The 20,191-nt window shown below is 40.4% G+C and overlaps 1 protein-coding gene across 3 annotated transcripts; it reads right to left on the bottom strand.

The window, feature by feature from the left end:
• Window positions 1-120: 120 nt before the first annotated feature.
• On the bottom strand, window positions 121-15,980 carry LOC116310106 (NLR family CARD domain-containing protein 3-like). Of its 3 annotated transcripts, XM_039616963.1 has the most exons (14): window positions 15,672-15,980; window positions 14,234-14,338; window positions 13,889-14,008; window positions 13,554-13,658; window positions 11,585-11,689; window positions 11,240-11,359; window positions 10,905-11,009; window positions 9,329-9,441; window positions 7,429-9,220; window positions 6,112-6,285; window positions 5,621-5,794; window positions 5,236-5,412; window positions 4,865-5,038; window positions 121-4,432 (listed from the first exon to the last, which is right to left on the bottom strand). In XM_039616963.1, exons 1-14 carry the CDS (start codon window positions 15,779-15,781, stop codon window positions 4,408-4,410), a joined length of 3,399 nt encoding a protein of 1,132 aa, XP_039472897.1. In that variant the 5' UTR covers window positions 15,782-15,980; the 3' UTR covers window positions 121-4,407. The 3 variants fall into 3 exon arrangements, with proteins under 3 accessions (XP_039472897.1, XP_039472898.1, XP_039472899.1); XM_039616964.1 differs by lacking the exon at window positions 11,585-11,689; XM_039616965.1 differs by lacking the exons at window positions 13,889-14,008; window positions 14,234-14,338; window positions 15,672-15,980 and having other exon boundaries at window positions 11,585-11,706.
• Window positions 15,981-20,191: the final 4,211 nt, after the last annotated feature.

Here is a 20,191-nt window from a genome sequence, read left to right as displayed (position 1 = left end):
GATGGGGCCTGATTATTTGAGACCTTGTATGTGAGGAGCAGGATTTTGAATTCAATTCTGGATTTAACAGGAAGCCAATGAAGGGAAGCCAAAACAGGAGAAATCTGCTCTCTCTTTCTAGTCCCTGTCAGGACTCTTGCTGCAGCATTTTGGATCAGCTGAAGGCTTTTCAGCGAGTTTTTAGGACATCCTGATAATAAAGAATTACAGTAGTATTTGATACATTTTCAAAATAAAAGATCCTTTGAAGACTAAATGCTCGTTTCTGAAACACTCCCGGTGTGAAAGGTTAATTAAAACTTCACCAAAGAGAAGCAGCCGGTGTGTTTCAGGGTTAAGTTTACACGTCCGCGCTCATTTTCTCAAACAAGGTGCTTCCCTGCACGAATAGCAGGACTATACTTACGATGGCCCCCTACAACCAGCAGGTAACTACTACTGTACATGAATAAAATGAATATATCTGAACTGGGATGCCTCCAGGGCGTCTCCTAGGTGACGTGTTTCAGGCATGTCCTACCAGGAGGAGGCCCAAGGGCCTTTGTGGCACCTTGCCCCCCTTTGCCAACTTTTAGGTACCGGTAGCAGTTGTTGTTTTTTGTTGACAGACAACCTCAGATCTGGTTCTAGATTAAGTATCTGCACAGTTTTGGTAAACTGGGTAAAAGTCAGCTAGAAAAAAGGGCAACAGGTCCAACTTTGAAGTTTGAGACATCACAGCAGGTTACAGCCAGTCTGGTGCAGTTTTCTAAAAATCTCACTCTTGGACTAAAACTGAATTTTCCAAACATAAATGCAGTCGCTTGAAGGAGGCGTTATTACACAAACTTTCCAGTTGTAACTCCCATTTCATGAAGTGTTACAGAAAAATATAGCCGACACAAACAGACCCAAGCTTTCAGCCACATCACATGATCTTCTTTTACAGGTGCTAAAATAAAAGGATCGAACACTTTGGACCAGCAAACAAAGGAAACACCCCAAACACTAAGACTTTGACAAGTGTTGATTAGCAAAAATAGGAAACTACATTTTTAATGAAAGTTTGAACCTTTCACTTCACTTGGTGTGCATTATTTTTATATAATACTGGTCAGCTGACCTCAAGAAGTTTCTGACAGATTTAAAGCTGTTCATTTGGCTCTTTCGTTGAGAATGTGTTACCTTGTGTGACGGAGCTTTCCAAGGCGGAAAAAGCTAACAGGAATACAGATAATTCTTCATCATTACATGGTCCCTCTATACTCAATGTAGGACTCGTTTAGTGGACTCTGGCCACAGATTGGAAACCAATGAAGTGTTACAGTTTTAACTGCATTTGTGACTTTTTTTCTGCAAAAGCAGGAAGTTTTTACTGAAACACTAAATCAAACATAAAACTCTGTTGGAGGCTAAAACATGGCTTTTAAAGAGCCGACCGTGTGCCACAGTGCTCACTCGTTTCACGAGCCGAAACCTTTCAAATGTTATTTTAAACTCATCCTGTCATGACTGTACTTTTATGTTGCAGGAGGTGAAAATCATTCGAATATGAACTGAGTTTGGTGCATAAACACTGAAAAGAGATGCAAAGAGCTGTTTTATGAAGCATTTTAATTTTTTTTTCTTTTTAAGTGAAATGCTGTGTTTGAAATCGCAGGTTTGCCGTGTTAATTTTTTGCTTTTTTATTCTTTGCTGTGGTGATTTCATTTTTTTCCTGCATCATTGCATTAAAGGGAAATGCCACTGACTCTTAGCGCTGCTGTTTTCTGTTCACATTTTTACTCTGGAACGTGAGCGTGGATGGTCTGAGTTTTTAGACTGAAGGGGGTCTACAAGGTGTTTCATGTGTCAGTTTTTTTATTTTGCTTTTTTTTTAAATTTTCTTTAATAAAAGAATTGAGAACAACAAGCAGAGAAAAGCCAACAAACAACAAAACAGTTCACATACTTCAAAATCAAACATTCTGAAAAAGACATAAAAATCTCATCTCAGTTCAGATAAGCTAAATATTGCATCTTTCACAATAAACTGCTACTGAGGTTCACGTTCTGTGAAGTCTGAGTCCTTCACAAAGTTCAAAACTTTTTCCCATATTTTCTGTCTCAAATTATTTTTTGTTCAAGTGGAAATGGAAATGACAGGTGTAGTGTAAACATACATTTATGCTTTGCACTTAAATCCTGTAAAAACTACAAAGATAAATATAAAGTAGACATTTGGCTACATTCACGTGAAAAAGGTTGGTTCCCATTTTAAAAACAGCTTTTTTTTAACAGCCTGTTTATGGAGGCCTCGTGTGACGCCTGGAGCTTTTTTTATGCAGGAGTTTTCCCGCTCGACCGGCTGATTCCTCCATCACCTCATCAAACAGGACTAGCTGCCTCTGCTACTGGTCAAGCACTCTTCTGATGCAAGCTGTGTTTCTAACATTAGTTTGTAGCACCATGTTGGTGAAAGATGACACTCAGGAGACGAGCTGTTGGCATCCCCAGTACAGGTGAGCCAAAGCGGGCAGCTTTTGAAATACTTTTTCTCCTTTAGGTTAGATGTTAATCAGGTAGAGCTCAAAATATTTCCCTCCATCCAGCAGCTGCTCATGACTTTTTGTGCACATTTTTACAGCAATAATAATGCATATCATCAAAAATGGGTTTAAATCTAATGAAAACAGATTTATCTTGCAGCCAAACCCAACTACAGCAACCAGATGTTCTTTCTTTACTGATGATGTGGTTTTTTTAAACGTCCATGCACACTTTTCTGCTGTTGTTATGTGTAGTCCCATTGGGAGCACTGGTAATCTGAATTTGGTAGTCTGGAAAAGTTTATTTCTGGATGAGGGTTATTGAGTCTGGGCTGTCTTATGTATTTTTAAATTTTTGTATTGAAGGCACAAATGAGCATCAAGAAACAAGAAGACACAAAACAGGTTGTCAAAGGTAATACAATAAAACAGTCAGTAGTTGACTATGTGGTAACGGTTATTTTAACATTAGTGCAAGACAAAAGAACAACAATATCAACAAAAAAGAGACGTGTGTTTCCTCCCTTTTTTCCATCTGTAAGTCAAATTTTCAGGTTATCTAAATTGATATTACGGTTCAGGTTGGGCTCAGACTCGAAACACGAAACACTGAGAAAATTATAAACTGACAACAAAAACACTTTAAACTCTAACCGTAACCTGAAATTATGACTTACTGATGTGGAAAACAAGTTTTTTCAGTGGCAGGAACAAGCTTCCATACAACCCAGCTTTTGGCATTTATAACAATACTGCAGCACTGTGAGCACATTTCTGCTACTACGCTTACTGTTTTCTTTCTTATTATGTTTACATTTAACTCTTATTGCAAAATAAATTCACTCTGGTGGGAGAGTGCAGATAACTTTGTACTTTAAAAGTAAAAAAACAGTGAAAGTGAAAGTACAGATGCTTTGGTGCTGGTTTAGCTCAGCGGGTGACCACATGCCGCGTGGCCAGAAAGCAGTGGCCCGAGTTCAAGTCTGACCCGTGGCCCTTTGTTAAGTCTCTCTCTCTGCTTTCTGTCTGTCTTCACTATTCAATAAAGGCAAAAATGCCAAATAATTTAAAAGTACAGATACTGGTGTTTCTGATAAACTGATACTGTTTGTAAATATTGTGTATTATAGTGCTCTGCAGAGTTCACAGCACCACAGGACAGTCCACCTTAACGGAGCTGAGACAGGTGACCTGGTTATGTCAGTTCTGAACACGTTACATAGAAGATGTGTGATGGGCTGATTTGGTATTTTAAGTTTATTTTAGTTTGTGATCCCAGCCAGGTCTCCTGACATTAAAGGTTTTGTCAGATTTTTCTGTTTTTAAAAGGCCACAGACCATGAAATAAGTGAACATTTATCAGCCATCATTATCATCGAGCTAAACCCAAACAACGGCAACAAACACGTTCTATAAAATCACATCACTCATCATCTGTCTTCTGCCACCCAGTCATCCCTGAGACCTGCAGCTGTTACTGGGCAGGATTTGAATGATGGTTATGTGATTGTTGGGGTTTTCTCTGTTCTCTTTGTATTATTGTAGGGTCTTTACCTTACAATATAAAACACCATGAGGCAACTGTTGTTGCGATTTGGTGTTATATAAATAAAATTGATTTGAATATTCTTTTGTAGAAATGTACAAACGGTGGATTTGATCCCAGACTGGATTTCCAAAGAGGGTTAATGGAGGAGCTTTAGAAAGGATCCCAGTGTATCGCAGCCTGTGAGGAAGGTTTGGTTTCTGAAAACAGTGCAGTCCACTCTGCAGCGCTGACAATCATCTACACTTCCTCTCACTCTTCTATCAGTCGCTGCTGGATGACTGTCTCCCCTCCAATCTACTTCCCAACAATATGGCCACAATCAGAGCGTCTCTGCACACGAGGACATACGTTCACTTACGCATCGGTGACTCCCACCTGAAAAGAGAAACAATCAAGCTGATAAGTTAGTGTTTACAGAGACTCACGCAGTCAGCTGTCAGTCACTGATGAAGCATGAACCACAATATAAATAGCAGCATAGCAGCTTCCTCAGCTCTCATGTTTCCGTAAGCATGCTGAGTTCAAAGACTTGCATGCTTGTATTACAGAGGGGTTGCTACCTTACAACATTAAATGCCTTGAGGCGACTGATGTTATGATTTGATGCTACATAAATACATTTGAATTCAATGGATTCAAGTCTTTTTTCTCAGCAGATTTCACTCAAGTCAGACAAATTTAATGTTGAATATTCAGAAAAGTGCCCTGAAGGCCAAAGAATCTATAAAGGGGAGATCATGGGGAGGGGACTTCTATGACAGGCTGATTGGTGAGGCTGAAGCAGATTAATTACAACCTCCTACTGACCTGAACGTCTCAAGTCTGTAGTCTGGATTCTTCTGAAGATTAATCAGGGATGTCACGTCAAAATTTTTCAAGTAGTTGTTGCTCATGTCCAGCTCTCTCAAATGGGAGGGGTTTAACATCAACGCTAAGACCAGAGGACGGCAGCTGGACCTCGTCAATCTGCATTCCCACAGTCTGAATAAAAAATAAAACAGGTTTGGAAAGACAAACTCCCGCTTCACAAAGTTAGGTGTTTGATAATAATGTGTTCAGAGAAGAAAGTTTAACATAGAAAAGTTTAGAAAACTGTTACATAAAAGCAAAAAAATAAAGGCAAATAGATGCAGTTATGATTCAAACTGAGCAAGTAGAAAAGAAAAATGTTGACTGACTTTAGAATCTCCAGCCTACAGTCTGGACTGCCCAGAAAATCGCACAGGCAGTCCACACCATCATCCTTCAGCTTGTTGTTTCCAGACAAGTCCAGCTCTCTCAGATGGGAGGGGTTGGACTTGAGAGCAGAGACCAGATAACTACAACTGATTGATGACAATCTGCAGATCCGCAACCTAAATGAAAAATAAAGAACACCTAAATAACATATTTTACAATCAAATCATGTTTTAGGTTTTAAATGTATTAACATTTCCTAATCAATATTTTTTAGAACAAGAAAATAGGATTGACTCCAAAAGGATTAATAGAAGAAAGATGATACAGAAATAAGGTTCAGCGAGTGTATAAACATATAAAATTTAAAGCAGTGACTGAGCTGACCTCAGAGCCTCCAGTCGACAATCTGGACTCTCCAGAAAATCACAAAGCAGCTCCACTCCTGAATCCTGCAGCTTATTGTCATTCAGGTCGAGCTCTCTCAGATGGGAGGGGTTGGACATGAGAGCACAGACCAGAGAAGCACAGCTGGTCTCTGACAACCTGCATGAACTCAAACTGGACACAGAATAAAACAGTTTAAGCTCCTAGTTGAGAACATTTAGTGTTCACAATCTCAAACCTTTTATTAAACAGGCCTGAGAGTCAAATTATATTATTGATGAGCTTGGATTTGGCTCGATCTTCAGTAGGAAAAGACGAGTTCGGACTCTCACCTTACACTCTGTAGATTCAAATAAGCATCTATAGTCATTAAGTGTTAGTTATAAACATATTAAGATATTAGATATTAAATTATATGTTTGTGAAAATCTGATCACTGAACACTTGGGGGAAGAATTATTATTATTTTTTAATTTAAAGTATGAACTGACTTCAGAAACTCTAGTTTACAGTTGTGACTTTTGAGTCCACCAGTCAGCAGATCCATTCCTGGGTCCTTCAGGTAGTTTTCACTCAGGTCCAGATGTACCAGGTGGGAGGGTTTGGACTTCAGAGCTGAGGCCACGACTTCACAGTGAGTTTCTGAGAGCTCACAGCCAGGGAGTCTGTCACACACATTAATACACATACAACAAAATGTGTTACAATACATTTATAGACCCCATACAGTCCGCAGTCTGCTACAGTCCCACATCAGATTCCCCAAAGATATCGAGAGGCCATCTTTTTCAGGAAAATGTTATTGTCCACTGAGTTTAATCTGACTTTGGGGGTGTCCAAATTCATAGGCTGCATCCTCCTGAGGCCGCATTTGTAGGCCGATTGCGTCACAGCGACGTGACGAAGGCTATCCAAATTCGTAGACTCCTCCAAATGCGTGTATCCTTCGTGGCCCACCATATCCCAGAATTCATAGCGGGGCCCAGCCAATTCCAGTTTCCAACAATGGCGGCCGCTACTAAGTTTTAATATTAGTCTTATTTTGTCTGGGTCACAAAATAAACTTTTAAGATATTTTCAGGCGAGAATGTAGCTGTGTGAACTTCAAATATCTGCTCGGTTTATCAAGACATCACATATTTGCAAAAGTGCTCCGACATTTTCAGAGACGTCTGTTACCCACCAGCTCGATAGCTAGCTGGGAGCTCGAGGGTCACTAGAGCCGGCAAGAACAGCGAACTCCTGACACATCGTTTTCAAACCCCCCGCGGTCTTTCGCTACTCAGGTTAAACATAAGTCACTTAGATAATTTAAAATGTTATTGTTTGGCTTTTTTCAGTGTTTTATTTGTTCGTGAGTAAAGCGGTTTGGCTGAGATTAAAGTTATTAGATTAAATACAACTTTTAATCCCTTGGGTGGGTTCCTCCGGGGTTTTCACACAGCTGAATAAATGTCAAATGGAAAACTGATTAAACAGAAGTGTGAGAGGATCGAGAATTTACGCCAGTGTCCTGTTATATTTTAGATATCGAGGAGCAGATGGCTGAAACTCCCCGTCCAATTTCATAGCCGCTCATTTCCGGCCTACCTAGCCTTCGGAGGAGCCGGCCCACATAGACGGTGAAGGCCAGGTCCTCAGGAGGATGCAGTTCATGAATTTGAACACGGCTTTTGTCTACTTTTTATGGAGTTGAACGCACTGAACATACTGCCGTTAGTTTTATATTGGTACCAAATGATACACTGGTAGAGTCAAATGCTACGTTTGACTCTAAATATTCCAAAGAAATCTCTACCTGGACTTACCGAGCCTTTCTGCAGTTCCTCACAGCTGGGATCAATCTCAGTCGTCCCTCCAGTGATGTCTTGTACGTCTTCAAGTCAAGCTCCTCCAGAACCTCCTCTGACATCTGCAGCATGTAGGCCAGAGCTGAGCAGTGGATCTCGGAGAGCTCCTTCTCTGATCTGTTCTCTGACCCCAGGAACTCTTGGATCTCCTGAGATACTGAGAGGTCGTTCATCTCTATCAGGCAGTGGAAGATGTTGATGCTTCTGTCGGGGGCGATTTTTGTTTTCTTCTCCTTGAGGCTGTTAACGGTTCTCTGGATGATTTCTGGAGTGATCTCTGCCTTGCCCAGCAGACTTCCTAAGATTTTCTGGTTGGATTCCAGAGTGAGGCCATGAAGGAAGCGAACAAACAGATCCAAGTGGCCATTTTTACTTTTGAGGGACTTGTCCATGACTCTGCTCAGAAAGACATCCAGAGATGTGTCACTGTTTTTGTTGTCCCGCTTTGTCCCCGGGAATTGCTTCATCACCTCTATGTCCTTGTTGGTGTAACAGTGAAACATGTAGACGGCAGCCAGAAACTCCTGAATGGTCAGATGAACAAAACAGTAGACTGGTTCCTTGAAGAGCACACACTCTTTTTTGAAGATTTCTGTACAAACCCCTGAATACACCAAGGCCTCATCGCGATCCAGACCACACTCCTTCAGGTCTTCTTGGTAGAACATGATGCTTCCTTTCTCCAAATGTTCGTATGCCAGCCTTCCCAGCTTCAGAAGAACCTCCCGATCAGCCTCTGCTACCTCCTGTGCCATCTCTTGTCCCTCATCATATTTGTGCTTCTTTCTCTTCATCTGAACTAGAAGGAAGTGTGAGTACATATCCGTCAGGGTCTTGGGCAGCTCTTCCCTCTGCTCTGTAGTCAACATGTCTTCAAGGACTGTAGCAGTGATCCAGCAGAAGACTGGGATTCTACACATGATGTGGAGGCTCCTGGATGACTTGATGTGGGAGATGACTCTCCTGGACCGTTCTTCATCACTCAGTCTCTTCCTGAAGTACTCCTCCTTCTGCTCATCCGTGAATCCACGTACTTCTGTGACCCTGTCGACACATCTAGAAGGGATCTGATTGGCTGCTGCAGGTCTGGAAGTTATCCAGATGAGAGCCGAGGGAAGCAGATCCCCCTCGATGAGGTTTGTCAGCAGCTCACTGACTGATGACTTCTGTGTGACGTCTGATATGACCTTTGTTATGGAGAAATCCAGTGAAAGTCTGCTTTCATCCAGGCCATCAAAGATGAGCAAAAGTTTACAAAGATCCAGGTTCTCTGCTGTGACCTTCTCTAATGTTGGATGGAAAACGTGGAGCAGCTCCAGAAGACTGTACTGCTTATCTCTGATCAGGTTCAGCTCTCTGAATGACAGCAGAACCACCACATTAATGTCTTGGTTTTCCAAGCCCTCTGCCCAGTCCAGAGTGAACTTCTGAACTGAGAAGGTCTTCCCAACTCCAGCGATGCCATTCGTCAGAACAACTCGGATATGTTTTTGTTCGTCAGGTAAGGCTTTAAAGATCTCATGGCACTTGATTGGAGTGTCCTCGTGCGTGATCTTGGAAGGTGTCTCAAGCTGCCTCACCTCATGCTGCGTGTTCACATCTTCAGGCCGTCCCTCCGTGATGTAGAGCTCAGTGTAGATCCTGTTGAGGAGGGTTCCTTCGGTTTCATGAGTTCCTTCAGTCACACGTTCACATGTCCTCTTCAGTATGAGCTTATGATCATCTAAAACCTTCTGCAAACCACCATCAACTGAAAAGAGGGAAAACAGAATAAAAGAAAACTCTTAAATGTCTGAACAAGAAGATAAATTCCAGTTTTCAGAAATGAATCTACCAGCAAATAGATGTTCAGTCTTACTTGGTATCAAGCTGCTCTGACTGGCTGTCTGGACTCCAGCTGTGGTTCCTGAGTGGTCCCAGGAGGACAGCTTTGATGAAGCAGACCAGTCCCTGCATGAAGTGAAGCACTGTCTGCAGAAGTGTCATAAATATCAAAGTTTAATAACATGCTGGCTTACAGAAAAATATCATTATTGAATCATATTTAAATAAAACACCTCTGTTGGCCATTTGTGCTTTAACAGAATCACACATGTAAATGAGGTAATGATTAGTAAAGTCTAAACACTGTCATCCATGTTGGATGTGCCCTAATGCTAATACCCTCACCAACAGCTTTATGTTATTGTCATGGTCCTGGGCCACGTTGGCCCAGTATTCTTAGTTTTCATGTGTTTCGTACTTTGTTCTTTCATTATGCCGTGGTTCCTAGGTTCTGCCAAGATGTTCCTTATTTGATTACCCCCTGTGTGCCCCTCTGTGTATCTGTGAGCCCTCGTTTCCCCTCCTTGTGTTTCATTCAATGTCTTCCCCAGCCCGTTATGTCTGTCCTCTCTCTCTCCGCCTGTCTGAACCTCTGTGCACTTCCTGTTTTACTTTGACAGTCCCTCGTCAGTATGCGTCATGTTGTGTTCACTCCTGCCCTGTCTCGTTATGATTATCAGTGTCACCTGTGTTCCCCGTGTGCGCCCACTCCCCTTGTTAACCCTCTGTGTATTTAGGTCCGCGTCTCCCTCAGTCCTGTGTCGCGTTCTCCCTCATTTATGGCCGTGTGTTTCTCCGTGCAATATGTTTAGTTTCCAGTTTAGTTTGTATGGTTTTCCTGTCCAGCAATAAAGCTGCATTTTGAGTTCATTCCTGCCTCCGTGAGCTTGCGTTTGGGTCCTCATCCTGCCCGCACACAGCCGAATCATGACAGTTATTGGTTTTGATTTGGCAGGATTATTGAAAGAAAATCAAAAACTGTTGTACAGTCTGACCAATCACTGACGCTATGGTCCCTGCTACAGAGCAGAGGAACCCTCTGGCTTTTTATCAGTGCACCGGAGCACAGCTACAATAGTGCATCTGTGCATGGGTAACTTCCACATCTGTTAAAGCACCATTAATGCTGGATAGTAGCTTTTAGGACAATATATGCTGCAGCTGAGACAACAAGTTTTTAAAAAGGCCAAACTACAGTTTATATACCGACAGGACGGCTCTAAGCTTTAGCAAAAGACTGCTAGACCAAACTAAAAAGTGTTTTTATAAGGAGAAAAGTTACATTCAGGCCTTTATGTCTTGGGGACATAACTGAATTGTATCCTGCTTCATGTATACAATAACAATGAAAATGATGTTTTCACAGGACTCTATGCAGACCTTTGAAAATCTAAGTACACCCCTACTGCTTCCATAGGGATGAGGAGCGTGTGTATCATCCAGGGGCTTCCAAACAAATGCACTTCATTGAATAATCAAATGTGAACATCTCTATAAAAGCAAAAGCTTAGACAGTTTGCTAATACGATTGGACAATGGACATATAAATGTGAACAGTTCTGTGTTGTAATTAACATTAACAACTGTTTAGAGAAGAAGTGGTCTCTTACTCTGTGTGTGAGGGTCCAGGTTGATTCCTTAAGTCTGGGGGGGCATCTCTGGAAATGTCACTCTTCATGGACAAACAGTCGGATCCTGGAGACGCCGCTCTCTGTCTGTGCACAAATGTATAATAAATCACAAATTGCTCTTATTGTGTCAGAATCAGATTAAGTGGACTAAAGTTCAGGATTTCTTTAGTACAACTCGAATGTTGACTTAATAATTCATAACTAATCAATAATAGAGCGTTACATCTGAACTAATAGTTCTGCTTAAAAAAAGCGTTGTTCTTCGGTCTGAAAGGTAACCATCAGGTCTGTTCACAGAAGAAGTGGTCTCTTACTTTGTGTGTGAGCGTCCGGGTTTATTACTGAAGTATAGAAGGTCTTTCCTGGAGGAGTCACTCTTCATAGACAAACAGTCGGATACTGGAGACTCTGCTCTCTGTCTGTGCTGCCCACCTCTGGAAACACAAAGATAATAAACTGGAACCTTCCTGTTTTTATATTAGATCCACAAAGAACTGCAAGAACTCCTTTATTCATGAGTTCATGTTGATGCTCATTAAACAAGTTTCTCTTTTTAGTCCATTAAACATTGCTGTGTTCATGGGAATGCATTCTAAGTTCTCTCACTGCTTCAACATGAATCACCTTCACCTCTGTTTACAGCACAAACTGAGTCTTACTCTGTGTGTGAGGGTCCGGGTTGATTCCTTAAGTCTGGAGGGGCTTCTCTGGAAATGTCACTCTTCATGGACAAACAGTCGGACCCTGGAGACGCCGCTCGCTGTCTGTGCACAAATGTACACTGTAAAAAAAAAAATCCTAAAAAAACAGTAATATTCCAGCAGCTGGGGCGCCAAAATAATACCAGAAAATAACAGAAAATAACTTTCTCATAAAAATACGGTTATTTTCAGTAATGACAATACAGTTTGTTGCCCTAATTTTACATGGGATTTTGCCTTTTTCAAGTGCTTTAAAAAAACATTAAATTAGGAACATTTTAATGTGATTAAACAATGAAATTACCTATAAACAAGGTCAATGAATGTGGCAATATGAATAATAATACTTAAATGTACAGAAATATACAGTTAACAGTTGGTTTAAATAATAATAATGGATTGTATTTATATAGCGCTTTTCGAGACCCTCAAAGTGTTTTACAATTCCACTATTCATTCACACACTGGTGGAGGGAAGCTACAGTTGTAGCCACAGCTGCCCTGGGGCAGACTGACAGAAGCCATATCGCACCATCGGCCCCTCTGGCCATCATCAGTAGGCAGTAGGTGAAGTGTCTTGCCCAAGGACACAACGACCTAGACTGTCCGAGCTGGGGCTCGAACCGGCAACCTTCTGATTACAAGACGAACTGCCAACTCTTGAGTCACGATCGGCCTAAATATTTGATGTAAAAAAAGTTTAAAAGAATCATTTTATATATTTTTCCATAGCATTACATTTGAATTTAACAGTTCAATCTTTCAAATAACCGACACATATTTGTGAAATCATGATACATTTGTGAATGTATTTTAACAATCTAAATATGCATATGTACAGACAAATACATTTAAAAAACAAGAAAATTATGTTTTATTACATTTACAGTGATTTTATGTTATTTTACATTTGAAATGTGAAATCACAGACTATTTATGTAAATTTAATGATATTCTAGGAAAACTACAAAACTGTAAAATACACAGTACAATACTTTTATATTACAATTTTTTTTACACTGTATAATAAATCACAAATTGCTCTTATTGTGTCAAAATCAAATTAAGTGGACTAAAGTTCAGGATTTCTTTAGTAAAACTTGAATGTTGCCATGCATCATGATACTAAAGCCTCACAGCTGCATATGTCGTGCTGTGTTTTATAAAGAATGGAGTCAAAATTTATCAACAGATAACTTGGGATACGCTCTACTGACATCCACCTCTGTTTTCTTTTTCCAGTGTTAATTGTAGATTTTAATAACTTGATGAAAAAGCATTTTAAACTGTGGAAGTCAAAACACTTTTACCTAAACTGCTGTAAAGCTGTGTGTAAAATGTAAATCAACTCAGTCCCCTTTACATCACAGTACAAAGACAACATCCTCAAACCGGTAAATAACTCCTCATTTTGAATTTTATCTCAGAGTTTGGGTGCTGACCAGATGTACCTGCAGCCACGTGAACAGAAAAACAGGAGAAAGAAGGTTTTTATTTCGAGTGAGTATCTGATTAAACGTATGTGTAGTTTCTCAGTCATCCAGGTAGTTTAGGAGCTTGAATAGAAGGCAACTGGACTTCTTTAAGTTTTTTTTTATGCAGATGTTTCACCTCTGATCCAAGAGGTTTCTTCAGTTCTGCGGCATATGTAGTTTTTTTAAGGGTTTATAAGGTGTAAAGTATCAGGTCTACTACAGATCCCAGACAACCTCCAGTGTGTGTGAGGAAGACTCCTCATTTACATGAACAAATGTAATCTATCAGACAGGTATAACTCGAATGTTGACTCAATAATTCATGAATAATCAATAAACAGTTTCCTGGAATAGAGCGATATATGTGAACTAATAGTTCTGCTTTAAAAAACCTTGTTCTTTCCTGTGAAAGGTAACCATCAGGTCTGTTCACAGAAGAAGTGGTCTCTTACTCTGTGTGTGAGGGTCCGGGTTGATTCCTTAAGTCTGGAGGGGCATCTCTGGAAATGTCACTCTTCATGGACAAACAGTCGGATCCTGGAGACGCTGCTCTCTGTCTGTGCACAAATGTATAATAAATCACAAATTGCTCTTATTGTGTCAGAATCAGATTAAGTGGACTAAAGTTCAGGATTTCTTTAGTACAACTCGAATGTTGACTTAATAATTCATAACTAATCAATAATAGAGCGTTACATCTGAACTAATAGTTCTGCTTAAAAAAAGTGTTGTTCTTTGGTCTGAAAGGTAACCATCAGGTCTGTTCACAGAAGAAGTGGTCTCTTACTTTGTGTGTGAGCGTCCGGGTTTATTACTGAAGTATAGAAGGTCGTTCCTGGAGGAGTCACTCTTCATAGACAAACAGTCGGATACTGGAGACTCTGCTCTCTGTCTGTGCTGCCCACCTCTGGAAACACAAAGATAATAAACTGGAACCTTCCTGTTTTTATATTAGATCCACAAAGAACTGCAAGAACTCCTTTATTCATGAGTTCATGTTGATGCTCATTAAACAAGTTTCTCTTTTTAGTCCATTAAACATTGCTGTGTTCATGGGAATGCATTCTAAGTTCTCTCACTGCTTCAACATGAATCACCTTCACCTCTGTTTACAGCACAAACTGAGTCTTACTCTGTGTGTGAGGGTCCGGGTTGATTCCTTAAGTCTGGAGGGGCTTCTCTGGAAATGTCACTCTTCATGGACAAACAGTCGGATCCTGGAAACGCCGCTCTCTGTCTGTGCACAAATGTATAATAAATCACAAATTGTAAAATGTAAATTTAAAAAAGTGGAATGACTTGCAAATCTCTCTAATTTTCTTTTTAAATTCACAGTAGAACACAGAGGAAGAGGGGATAAACATGGCCCCGTGGCAACTTAGAAACATGTTGCTGCTGTCAAATTAAGAATTAGCTCATTTTTTAAAAGATTGTAGCTTTCTTCAGTTTAAACATCTGATGCGTTTTATATAATTTGTTGTGAACAGTCGGTGAGCTATGGAGGGCCTCGAGCATCAGTAAAAGAATTTAATTTTAATTTGTCCACAACTTAAAGTGATTTCCACGTCTCCTCGTCACGCTACTTGGACCTGAGTTAATGTTTAAATGGATCAAGTTTAAGGCTGAGCTGCAGTGTAAAGTTCAAAGCACTCTAACATGCAGATGTTACATTAACGACAGCGCAGAGCAGCGGTGCAGCATTTCTCTCTTGGCTGACATTCAGCATCCGTGTGGTTTCTGCTCTTATATGTTTTAAGTTGTTGATCGATCTCAATCAGCCGCTCCTCTGGTAATGTCTCTGACCGGAGCGGGCAGTCAGTCGATCCACTTTGTGTTAAAGGAGAGTCGGATGGCAAACACCTCCTTTCATGTGGGCCTGAATTAAAGGGCGCATCCAGAATTTTTTTCATATGGGTGGCCGTATGGGGAAAACTAAAAATATTGGGGTGGCACACTTAACACAGAATTTCCAGTTTTATTCTGCTGTTGTCAAATTTAGGTTAATTGAAAAATATGGCAAAAAAGAGAGGCAGAAAATAATTTTGTGCAAAGTTAATTTCCTGCTGTTAAAGTCGATGCCAATGCCCCCCTGGCCCCCCCTTGGTGGCGCCCTTGCTGAATTCACAGCTGATAACCAGCTGAATCTCTGGCTGAGGTTTCAGGTTTTGCTGAGTCTGTGTTGGACTGGATTCATTCTGCAGCCCGTCTGGTCTGTAACAGGGCATCAAACGCCTCTGCCTCTTTCACTGATTATCAGCTCAACAATGTGTTTAAGTTACACAGAGAGAAACATGCGTTCAGGTGTTTTGAAAAAAAAGAAGTTGAAATAAGATTTATAGATTATTGTACTGGAGACTGTTTAAGTTTTGTTTAGTGGGGACATTTTTTCCCTAAACATGTTAAATGTCTGCACTTCGTAGATGCTGGTTTTAAAGTCCACGCATGTTTCTATGTGCGTAAAATACGCCGATGTTTTTCGTGCAGCAGTGAAGTGGAGCTGATCTGACACACAGCAGGATTTTCCCCTTCCGGGTGCAGCAGCATGAGCGTGGGCAAAAACCGGGTCTTACTTTAGATCCCAGGCTCCGGGGTGATCGCTGAGAGCCCAAGGATGATGTTTGGGGTGGTTTCTCTTCAGAGGCGGGCAGCTTCGGTCCTCTTCTTCCGCCAAATCACTCATGTTCCCTCAGTCTGAGAGTGAAAGAAGGACACGTGTCAGTTTCGGGAGTGAAATTGCTTTTTGAATCCTCCGCCTGATGAAAAGCTCCGTCTTTGTTTCCCTGCTTCACCCACGGAGACACTCTGACAGCAGAATAATGATCATTATGCTGAGATCACCTTGCTTCGCTCCGGCTCCAAAATGGAGTCCAGCACTTTCACTTTCATTTCTCCCGGAAATGGAGCTGCCCCTCTCCTCTCCAGTTTCTGGAAATGACTACATCTGTCAATTTAATACCTCAAACATGAATATTTAATAACAATCCTCCAAAATCGGACTAATAACATGAAATATGAGGAGGGACTCTCAGCCTAGCAGTGGTTTAGGGAAACTCGGAGCACAGTGTGAGCAGGGAGGGCATGGGAGGTGTGCAGGGACAGGGATTTATTTAAACATGGTGTAGCTATTAATGCAGTCTGAGGTGATAGAGATGTTGATCTGGCAAGGGCGTAGATTTGGCATGGACGGAAGGGACATGTCCCCACCAATAATTTGATCTCTGCGAGTAAAGAAAAACAAACCCGATAGAGAGAAAAAAAACGATCTGTCGACGTCTCATTCACCCAGCGGTGCAGAAAGAGTTAAATTACGTTCTCTACCGGAGTCCTACCTCATATGACAAATATGGCCAATGTGATTGGCTGTGCCTTTCGGGGAGCTCTGTTTAGTTTTAGCAGCGGCGAGCCTGCGCTGCGCGGACCTGCAAGGAGGAGAGGAGGATGGCAGCAAAAAGGAAGAACCTGGATATAAGCAGAGATGGGCAGTAACGCGTTACTTTAATCTGATTACTATTTTCAAGTAACGAGTAATGTAAGGGATTACTATTGCAAAAACGGTAATTAGATTACCGTTACTTTCCCGTAGGAACGCTGCGTTACTGCGTTACTAAAACCGTGATTTTTTTCGAGAATGTCTCATGACAGTGACGTAAACGAGTGCGACGTTCGTGACAACAGCTGTCTGCAGATCAACAATGGATAATATATCGAGTGCGGGAGTATGAGCGTGCAGCGTTTCAAGCGTGGAAGTACTGACCTTATTTTGAGTTTGATTCCATAAAAAGTGACAAAAACATTAGTGTCCATTGTGCGTGGGAAGAAACCTAAACTTCCAAGCAAGCACTGAGTGCGCTACGACGTAATGTGAAACTCACAGAGAAACTCGCGGATTCTTCCACTGACCGCCGCGGCACAGGTTTAGCACCAGGGTAAACCTCCGCCTACCCCAGTCCTGCTTTACAGGTGAAAATAGAGCAACAGGACCGCTGAGTCTTTGATTTTATTTATTTTCTGCTGTGTTTTACTTTCATCTATTTGAAAGAGTGAGTGTAAACACAAAAAAATATTTTATTTTATGTGCTGGAATGTGCAGAAAATAGGTTTAAATGTTAAACAAATTTCTTCCAGTCAGAGAATGTTGCATATAATTAAGTTTTTGCTTGATGCATAAAGTTAAAAGATTTAAAGTTTTAAAAAGAGACGTTTCCATTTGATTACATTTTGTATGATGGATTATGCAGAAAAAGTAGAATTGGGCTGAAAGATCTATCGCTTTATCACCTATTCAGGTTGTAAATCGTGTTTTTAAAAAGTAACTAAGTAACTAAGTAATTAATTACTTTTGAAAATAAATAATCAGTAAAGTAACGGGATTACTTTTGGGGGGAAGTAATCAGTAATTAGTAACTGATTACTTTTTTCAAGTAACTTGACCAACACTGGTTATAAGAAAGTATTTTTACAAGAAACCTGTAAGTCACTTAAAGTCAAATTCACTCATAAAATGTGTCCGTCATAATAACGTCACAGGCTATGCTAGGCTTTGTATGGGCAGAAATCTGTGCCATCAGAAACTGAATTTCAATAAGTTAAATTTGAATTTGAATTGCTCAGATTGAATCTGAATTGTAACTTGAATAAATGCTTTTGAAAACTGAATTTGAATTAGTCTAATTTGAAACTGAATTTATGGTTTGAAAATGATCATCACTAAATTGAAATTGAATTTTATATATTGAAAATGAATTCATTTGCTTTGAAACTGCATTTTATCCTTTAAAAAAAATTCAGCTCTCCAATAATTTCAGTTTCACTCTCACCATTCAGTTTCAGTGCTACAATTGACCCTGTGCACGAGAAAATGCTAACTTCCTGGTTTGAGACCGGATGTGGGGTTGTACATTTCCGGTAGCTTTACTTTGCGGTCAATCGCTACTGCGAAGATATACTCCAAAATCCTGTCCAAAACTCGAAAACGGAAAGATTGCGTTAAGTTACAAAGAGGAGAAGGTGGGAACACTCACCACTGTTGTGTCATAAAAAATCTAATGATCAATTTTGACATTTAAAGAGTTTAGATCGATCAGTTGTTTACATCACTCAACACAAGCAGAACTGCATTACTGCATGCAGAAGACATTTAAACAGGCAAATGTTCAGCATTCAAACTACAGGTGAACGATAGTCAAACCAGATGTTTCCCCATTATGTCGATATCAGCTAGTCAAGTACACACCTACACAGCATGTTAACAAACCATGAAAAAAAGCCACACAGAAAAATGAACAATTGCTGGTAAGGGTTTCTATACATTAGTATTTATGAAGGGTGTGTTGTGACTTACCTTCAAAATTACAGTGGTCCCTCGCTATAACGCAGTTCACCTTTCACCTCGCTGTTTCGCAGTTTTTTAGTGCAAGTTTGCATGCTTTTTTTTTTTTTCATCACATTGTGTCCTCATCGCTGCAGACGATCTCCTCCGTGACGTCTCTCCTGTACAGTACAGAATCGCTGCATCGATCGCTAGCAGTGTGACTCTGAAGTGTAGTACTGTATGTCCACGATGTCCACGCGTCAAAAAATAGAACTGGCTAATTGATTTCACCCATCGCTGGTTATTTTTAGAACATAACACCCGCGATAAACGAGGGACAGTTTATCGTTTGAATCCCTTTTCTCTTTTGCTCTGAAGTGCGGGGGAAAAATATCGACAAGTCGATGAACATCATTTACAGATATATTGGGTAAATGCTCAAAACATCTATAGAAATGTAAATCACCGCTTGATTCATTCATTTGCTTAACTTGTTTTGGACCGTAAACAAGGCGCGAATAGGACACCGGAAACAAAGCTCCCCACAGGAGTTTCCGCACCGGAAGTAGCATATGCTAACGTGCACATAGTCAATTCAATTTCAGTTCCAAAATTCAGTTTTTTGGAACTTACATCCGGTTCCGGTTCAAGAGTAAACGAGCGCAGATTAATAGAACTACGTTTTACTAGCAGAGCGAAAGTGTTACTGACGGGAATGGAGTGTCCACTGAAGACTGAAGATACTGAATCTCTACGCCGTGCCATTGATCCCTTTGGGCCTTCATCTAGACAAGAGACATCAACTTAACCACTCTCACATGCTTACTTGTCCATGTTACTGTGTCAGCATCTATTTGGGGTTGGGAGTGGAACAGAAAGTAAAGAAATCCAAAGTGCCATTAAAACCAGGAGAGGTTCTTATATTTCAGAAGAAGGGATTAATTCAAAAGAAATGACCTGAGAGTTTATCATGAATTTTTTAAAGGATAAAATGCAGTTTCAAAGCAAATGAATTCATTTTCAATATATAAAATTCAATTTCAATTTAGTGATGATCATTTTCAAACCATAGATTCAGTTTCAAATTAGACTAATTCAAATTCAGTTTTCAAAAGCATTTATTCAAGTTACAATTCAGATTCAATCTGAGAAATTCATATTCAAATTTAACTTATTGAAATTCAGTTTCTGATGGCACAGATTTCTGCCCATAGCTTTGGCCCACATCAGTTTAAAATTGTATGCAACCATGAATAACGTGTTTTGGAAACTAACTGCACAACATGCAACACTTTTAGTTCTCTCAGTCTCAGAGTAGCATTTCTAATTTTGATTGAAACTGTCAGAGAAAACGTCAGCCTCGAGCAAGCCAGGATATTAGTTTACAGAGGCTGTTAAAATTATATGTCTAACGTTAAAATGTTGGTGACACAGTAATTTCATCCTAATGGTACTGACATATTCATAGGGTTCATTTTTGAGACAAAATATCATGAGGTAGTCATGATTTTGCAAATAGTCAAGATCTGCACAAATTGACAGAAACACTGAAGCAGCTGCACATTTCATTCTTCTTGTCATGTATGTCCTATTTGTCAGGTGACAGAAGAACCAACAGCTCAGAGAGCAATGGTGACACAAGATCACAGGTGAAATTGGATGATGACTTGTTGGTTCATGACTGTATTTGAAGTACATGTGTGACTGCATGTATTTGGGATGTCTCACTGTTATTTATCAGCTGACAGAGGCAGCTCTGCCATGTTGTAGCTCGGACAG

The sequence above is a fragment of the Oreochromis aureus genome, linkage group 9 (genome assembly GCF_013358895.1).
Source record: "Oreochromis aureus strain Israel breed Guangdong linkage group 9, ZZ_aureus, whole genome shotgun sequence".
In the NCBI taxonomy this organism is placed as follows: domain Eukaryota; kingdom Metazoa; phylum Chordata; class Actinopteri; order Cichliformes; family Cichlidae; genus Oreochromis; species Oreochromis aureus.
Note: the sequence above shows the minus strand (reverse complement) of the source record. Positions and strands in the feature narration are given on the sequence as shown.

Excerpts from the sequence above, each read along its gene's own strand:
- LOC116310106 (XM_039616963.1), bottom strand. The coding sequence starts at position 15,781 with ATGAGTGATTTGGCGGAAGAAGAGGACCGAAGCTGCCCGCCTCTGAAG. Across the intron at positions 11,690-13,553 it reads CCCGGACCCTCACACACAGA|ACAGCGAGCGGCGTCTCCAG; the intron begins GTAAGAGACCAC and ends ATTTGTGCACAG. Across the intron at positions 11,360-11,584 it reads CCCGGACCCTCACACACAGA|AGGTGGGCAGCACAGACAGA; the intron begins GTAAGACTCAGT and ends TTGTGTTTCCAG.